Source organism: Quercus suber, unplaced genomic scaffold (assembly GCF_002906115.3).
Source record: "Quercus suber isolate HL8 unplaced genomic scaffold, Cork oak 2.0 scaffold_42, whole genome shotgun sequence".
NCBI classification, from domain to species: Eukaryota; Viridiplantae; Streptophyta; class Magnoliopsida; order Fagales; family Fagaceae; genus Quercus; species Quercus suber.
Genome location: NW_027069507.1, coordinates 1628916 through 1636247, shown reverse-complemented (window position 1 = coordinate 1636247; position 7332 = coordinate 1628916). Strand labels below are relative to the sequence as shown.

At 37.8% G+C, this 7332-nt stretch overlaps 1 protein-coding gene across 1 annotated transcript; it reads right to left on the bottom strand.

Annotated features, from left to right (window-relative positions):
* Positions 1-1438: 1438 nt before the first annotated feature.
* LOC112031022 (putative disease resistance RPP13-like protein 1) lies at positions 1439-4887 on the bottom strand. Its single transcript, XM_024063727.1, has 5 exons — positions 4633-4887; positions 3745-4076; positions 3537-3600; positions 2231-3279; positions 1439-1670 (listed from the first exon to the last, which is right to left on the bottom strand). Exons 1-5 carry the CDS (start codon positions 4885-4887, stop codon positions 1439-1441), a joined length of 1932 nt encoding a protein of 643 aa, XP_023919495.1.
* Between the last annotated feature and the right edge of the window lie 2445 nt (positions 4888-7332).

Here is a 7332-nt window from a genome sequence, read left to right as displayed (position 1 = left end):
AAAAAAATTTAAATTAAAAAATGAACAATTTTATAATTAAAAATAGGCTGAAATGCAAAGTGCACATTCTAAGTTTGTTTGAAATTCATTTAAGTTCTCTAACTTTTCTTTCATTCAATTAAGTCCTCTAAGTTTCCAAATTATTGAATTCAAACCTTTTGTCCAATTTTGTTAAAAATAATTGTTGTTAATTATGCAATTAACTAATGAAAATAGATTTTTTGAAAAACATTTCTTACATAAAAAATATAAATTTTTTTTTTATTAATTTTAAGATTTTTTTTTCCATGTGAAAAATAATATTTTTTAAGGGAAAATTTTTAGCAAAATTGGTCAAAATGGCTTAATTGAATAAATGGAAAGTTAAAGGCCTCAATCGAACAAAAATAAAGTTAAAGGACTGAAATTAACGACAAATTGTTGCCATGGTGGTTGTGACTTGTGATGGTGTAGCATGGTGGTTTTATGAAGCGACTTTGTTAGCAACACTCGAGATAGTTTTGAGATGTGATTGTGATGGCGAGGCTGCTTACTCCCTCAAAGGACGTGGTCTCTTGATTCCTTGAACAAACTCAAGTTACTAGAGAGATTGAAAAAATGTTCAAAAGAAAGTCTAGGAACACACATGTAATCATGCAAATTTGTCTCCATTAGAGTATAAGAAAGTCATTTACTGAATCACAAAATTAGCATCTTAATTAACTAATAAGCCCAAATAAATAAAATCCAAATGATCAATAATCCTACATCAGGCACTCTCACACTTAGCAAATAAACACTAACACGTCGTTTGTTTTGTTGTAAAATGTTTTCATTATGCTAAAAGAATTCAGTAAAATGTTTTCATTTTACATAGTTTGATTGCATATATGAAAATATTGTGGAAATTATTTTCCAGTGTTCGTGGAAATTATATGAAAAACTAGTTTTTCAATTCTAAGATATACCACAAACTTATATACATGTATTCCCATTAAGGAAAAAAAAAACTTATATACATGTGCATCTTTCAATTCCAAGATATAGCACAATCCAGTTCTACAAAGAAATCCACCCCACATTGTTAGCCTTCTTCTAATCGTATAATTCCCCCATATCAGAACACCGCTTTGATCTGCAGGCACTTAATCCTTAGAAACAGTAATAAATTCTTCAAACTTGTTTAGTAAAAATTAGAGTTGGGAAGCCTAATGTACTATTGACTGATCTCGAAACAAAGCAACATGAATAATTGCAGAGGAACTTAATGTAGAAACTTGAGCAATTGCTGTTGGCCTAACAAGTCTTCAAAATAGCCCTAGATTATGCAGGATAGAAAGAAAAGATTATTAGCAAGTGAAATAGCTATTTCACAATGTACAGTAAATTGAATTTATGTCTAGCAATTCAAATTGTCATTAATCTAAATGTAGAAAAGGTACCTTGCTGAAAGACTTGCTTATGAGATTACTTCCTCATCAATTTCAATGCGAGCGATGTGAGCTATATTGGACCAATCATTTCCAGTCTTATTTTGGAGTTTTGATTTCAACAAAGAGCACTCTTTGATGCAGAGAAAAGACAGGGAGGATGGAAGACCCTCTTCTGGTAAGGATTGGAGTTTGTTACAGCAACTAATCTCCAAAGTCTTGAGACCAGTTAGATGTTGAAGCCCCTTGTAGTTCAAATATCTGAGATTCAAAAAGTCTGCTGATGCGTAGAGATTTGAGACTGTTGGGTAGTAAATTCTCTTTTGGAAATGACACCACGTTTTTACATCCACCTTCAATCTCCAACCGAATATGACATGCAAGCTAATGCAAACCCCACTCTTTCCCAAGCATGAGTTTGTTCAGAAAGTGATACTGAGTAAACTTAGTTTGAAGGCAAACCTGCTTCTAAAAGTGACACAAGTTCTGGAAAATTATTTATAAACATTGAATGTACAGAATTGAGTGTGTGCAACTGATGAGGCAGTTCCTTAAGATTCTTGCAATTGGAAAACCAAATGGATGTCAGTTTTGGGGTAGGCAATCCTCCCTTTGGAAAAGACACTATCTTAGGGCAATCCCTAATCTCCAAGGCCACAAGAGACGTGGGTCTTTCCTGAATTTCCTCTGGCATTGAAAGGGATTCTAGATTTGTATAATCCTAGATTGAAAGAGTTCTAAGATTTGGAAAGAAGCTTAATGGGAGGGATATCAGGGAATCACAACTATTCCCTATGCACAAATATTCAAGTTCTTCATACTGGTCTGTTTTCTCTGCAGGTGGGAGAAACTTAAATTCCTTGCAGTTTTGGATATAAAGACTTTTTAAGGAAGCAGGTGGATGGCCTTGAAAGGACTTGAGAGAACAGAAATTAATGATATACAAATGTTGGAGAGAAGATATTCTGTCCATCACTTCTTTAGGTATGAACTCCAGAGTATCACATCCTTCAATTTTGAGGTTTTGCAGCCCTAACAGCAATTCCAACAGTTGTGATATTTCTGAAACTTTCATGCTTTCAAAAGAGGAGAGGCCTTGCATTCCATCTTGGTTGTTCGAGGTTTGAGTCTGAGTCACGGGGCATTCTGTAGCACCTTCAGTCATGGGCGATGAGGATTCTACAACACCTTCAGATGTAAAGATGGTCATTTTCTTAGAGAATGACACAACTTTATCATCACTCATGAACATAACCTTATCGTGATAGTGTAAAAGCCTTTTGTGAATTGAGGCCTGTGTCGTAAGTGTAGTCACAAGCTCTTGAGATTCAGAGATCTCAAATTTTTCTATTAAAGGAAATTGCTTGGGTAAGTTCTCCCTCAGCTTGGGGCATCTCCGTATAGAAAGCTCTTGCAGGCAAGGGAATTCTTCACCTTCAACATCAGATGAAACCCATTCTTCCCATTCCAACATCCCCTCAAATGTTGGAGTTTTCAAAGACTGAAATGGCTTATCCATCCTACTGAATTCAGGACCTACCCTCTTTACTCCATCCATCTGTTCAATAATAAGTACTTTTAGAGCTAGTAACTGTCCGAGTGGTGGCAAGTATAAGCAATTCTTGCATCTGCTTAGACGTAGGAAAACCATGTTAGAGAATGAAAAGTCCCCCAACCAACTTGGAAATCTCATACCACAGTAGAAACTAATGCTCAGCTTCTTTAAATTTGAATGAGGCAAAAGCTGTTCATGCACATCTCTATCATTTTCAGGATCAACAATGTCTCCACTCCATTCCAACAATATCTCATCACGTTGTGTCTTCTCTACCAAGCTTGCTTCAGCTGCATCTTTTGTAGAGACCACATTCTGCAACTTTGAAATTCAAAGTGTTCCATGAAGCCCCCCAACTCTTTGACTATTGAGCCACTTTTTTTGCTGACAACAAAGTTAGAAAGTGTTTGAAGACTTCCTAATCTACTCATTTCTTTGGGCATCCCATTTAAGTCAGTTCCAATAATATCAAGATAACGCAAGTTTATAAGCTTCCACATGTTTTTTGGCAATTTAGTAAGATAATGACAATTTGACGATATCAATGTTTGTAAATTGTATAGAGCACATACAGTTTCGGTTAAAATCTTGATTGCTGTGTGAGAGAGATCCATATACTGTAGATGTTTCAACTTGCTGATTGAAACAGGTAGCTCGGTAATATGATAGTGAGATAAAGAAAGCACTCGAAAGAATTGTAGTTTGGACAACAAATTCTATAACTTAATACTGCTAAAATGACTTGATTTATGATCTAGTGACAAAAAGGTTCTTATAAACTTGGCTTTATCGATGGCCTCAAATATCATTGGGCAATCATATTTGCATCTGAAAAGTGACAAATGCCGGGTCCATGCAGTCATGCCTGAGGTGTCATAATACTCCAATCTGAAGCAAAATTTCCCAGAAACAAGAGTGGCTAAGTGACTCATAAGATCATCCATCATGAAACTTGATTTATTGCCATTTGATCGTTGAAGAAAAGACCTCAATAATAATTCACAAAAGTATTCATCGCCAGTCTCTTCCATGCTTCGATTTTCTCCAGGAAGTTGCAAAAATCCTTCTGCCATCCATAAGTGAACTAGCTTCTTTTTCTCAAATTCATATTCCTGGGGAAATATTGAACAATATGCAAGGCATCGTTTTAGATGTACAGAAAGATGATCATATCTCAGTTTGAATGGACTAAGAACCTCACGTTTTTCACTTGGAAAATTTATTAGGCGCTTCCGTACAGATTCCCATTCCTCCACTTGTAGCTTAAGGCCCAAGAGAGCCCCAAGTGTGGCAAACCGCCAAACAACTCTACGATTTCTTTACCGATAACTCCTAGTTCTGGATATGAATTCAAGTCTTGGTCTCCAAAAGCAAATTTTGTAAACAATGACCAACAATCTGTATTTGATAATTCTCTCATAATATAAGCACTTTCAGTGCCCACCATTGATGCAACAGATTGTATGCATGTGGTAACAATAACACGACTTGCCTTAGCAGCTCCTTCAAAGGGAGATAGTAAGAACTCCTAGTTGTGGTAAGTCTCAGCCCAAACATCATCAAGAACAAGTAAAAATTTCTTTCCCGGACACCCTCTTGCAATCTAACTTAAAGCAAATTGAGATCTTTGAGATCACAAGATTGCATAGTGAATGACTCAAAAATTGCCTTTGTCATCATGAACATGTCAAAATGATCTGAAACATGAGCCCAGGCCTTGAATTCAAAATGTTCTCTAACTCTATCATCATTGTAAATGAGCCGAGCAAGGGCAGTCTTGCATATCCCAACCTCACCCACAATTGGAATCACAGACAACTCTTCACCACTTGCATCATCTGACAGTAACAGTTCAAAAATTGCTTCTTTATCATCATCCCTCCCGAATACTTCAGAGTCATCAACAGAAGGAGATGTGGGCATGCTGGGAGACTGTTTCATTTCATTTTGTATTCTTTTCTTCAAACTGAGCTCATCTCTTCACTTGGCTAAGGATTTTATCTTGGCGAGGATCTGCCCCATCTTTTTTTCTATCCCCTTTCTGTTGCTCTTAACCCACTTGCCTAATAAATGAATCCCCCCCAACTGGACTAATCTCGCTATGAGATTCTGCATCAAACTCATGTTGCTGAGCTTCAGTGGAGATCTCATCTACGAGATCCTCAATATGATAGACAACATCCTGAAGCTCATCTCGCCATGCTTTGACTTCTTGGCTCTTGCCCTGCTTCTCCTCAGCATCATTAAGCACCAAAGTAACAGACTGCAACCTTGGCTTAAACTTCTCCAGCAATCCATTGTCGACTTCATGAATTTGGAGGAAGTCAGTGATTTCTTTGGAAGCCAAATTGTCCAACAGCACCTGAATTGCCTCTCCCATCAACGAGTCAGCCATGCTGCCAACTTTTAATGAAAGAAATATAGGGAAAGACAAATAGAGAAACAAGAAAGAAATCGATCAACTTTGGCTTTTGAAAGCTTTTTGAAGCAAGATCAAGCAAAAGAATGACAAAGCTAATAACAAGTTAACAAAGTGGCTTGAACTCACAGCTGATTGGTGGTAAATACTAGAAATCAAATCTAGTAACTGGCTTTTACCAAGTCAATGGGATAGGCTGGTTGAGTATCCTTTTATGTTTTCTTCACCTATATATATATATCTCAAGATAATTTCTTAGTACAGTAAGCAAAGAGATTATTCATGATAATATTCCCATTGTTGTTATTTATGATGGTATACCAATTGTTATCATTTTTCTAGCCGACGGTATTGAACGTTATCTGCTATTACAATAATATAACATTTCATCTTTCTTGATAATGAGTTTCCTTTGTAGAGAGGATTTAGCTTTTGAAAGCTGTTAAATAACATTATTAGCAAATGCGATATGAGATACTATGATGTATATGCTAGAATGGATGCAGAAGAGAAAGTATAGAATAGGAACACTGAGAATACGAAGGTTCCGTGGTTTAGCCTTGTCGGCCTACATCTACGGAGAAATCCCTTAAGGGCTACATCTTTATTATATAAGAGTGTAGTACAATAACCTATGTTACAATGAACCCTAATATGAGTATATATAGGCGACTAAACCCTAGACTACTAGTACAAGTAGGACTGGGTTTGGGCTATTACATTAGGCTAATATATGTCTAATATATATCTCTAACACTCTCCCTCAAACTCAAGGCGGAAGTTCGATGAAGGCTTGAAGTTGGATAAGCATGAGAAGATCACTTGGAGATGCCTTGAAGAATGCCTTTGAAGAAACCACAATAAAGAATATGCCAATTGACCAATTTCAAAGTTTCAAATGAAAAAACGGAGTCCAAAATCGGAATCTACGTGAAAAATTGAGCAAGATATGCCATTTTGGAACCTTTGACTTTTGGTCAAAGGTCAAAGCAAAAAGTCAAAGTCAACTAGTACAGGGTCAAAGTCAACAAATACTTGTTCGGGTCTATTTCGGGTTTCCGGGTCGGGTCACGGATCGGGCAGCAGAGCCGCTGACATCATCCTATAACATGTCGCTGAAATGGACTAGGGCTAATGTGGACGTGCTTACGTGGCTGCAATTGACGTGGCCTTTTTGATGACGTCATAACAGGGGTCGGCGCGTGATTGGAGCATGCAAAGTCCACCGGCGCGTGGAGTAGATCCAGAAGCATGACGGCGTGTGTAGGCACGTGTGAGCAAGATAATAGTCGGAATTTTCGGGTTTTGCAGATCGGCAAGCCACGAGTCCGACAAAGCGGCCCGTGTGGTCATAATCCTATCCGAGATTCGAGATTTGTGGTGGCGCGTGGGTATTTTCTGGAGCCAACTGCTGCGCGTGGAGGTGCGTGGTTGGGTTTCGGGTGACCGGATTTCTGGGTTTTCCTCATAGGAGGTTGAGGAGCACATATGTGGGGTTTATTTTGTCAGGCGAAGGCTTGATTTGCACTGATTTGATAGGTGAGTGGTTTGACTTGCTTGAGAGATCAGAGATGTAGCAGCGAGGCAGCAACAGAGTTTTCATGGGAGCAACGCAATGTGTTATACCATGTTGTATATGCTAGAGTGGATGCGGAAGGGGAAGCATAGAATAAGAACACCAAGAACACGAGAGTTACGTGGTTCAGCCTTGTCGGCCTACATCCATGGAGGAATCCCTTAAGGGTTACATCTTTATTGTTGTAAGAGTGTACTACAAAACCTGTGTTACAGTGAACCCTAACATGAGTATATATAGGCGACTAAACCCTAGACTACTAGTACAAATAGGACTGGGCTTGGGCCTATTACATTGAGCTAATATATGTCTAATATATATCTCTAACAAAAGCTTTCGCAACAAGAATCAATCAAGATGGAAGAAAGCTCAT

Coding starts and splice junctions, on each gene's coding strand:
- LOC112031022 (XM_024063727.1), bottom strand. CDS start 4,887: ATGCCCACATCTCCTTCTGTTGATGACTCTGAAGTATTCGGGAGGGAT. Junction 3,601..3,744: donor GAGGCCATCGATAAAGCCAA/GTTTATAAGAAC, acceptor TGTTTCAATCAG/CAAGTTGAAACATCTACAGT. Junction 1,671..2,230: donor CCTGCAGAGAAAACAGACCA/GTATGAAGAACT, acceptor TTTGAATCTCAG/ATATTTGAACTACAAGGGGC.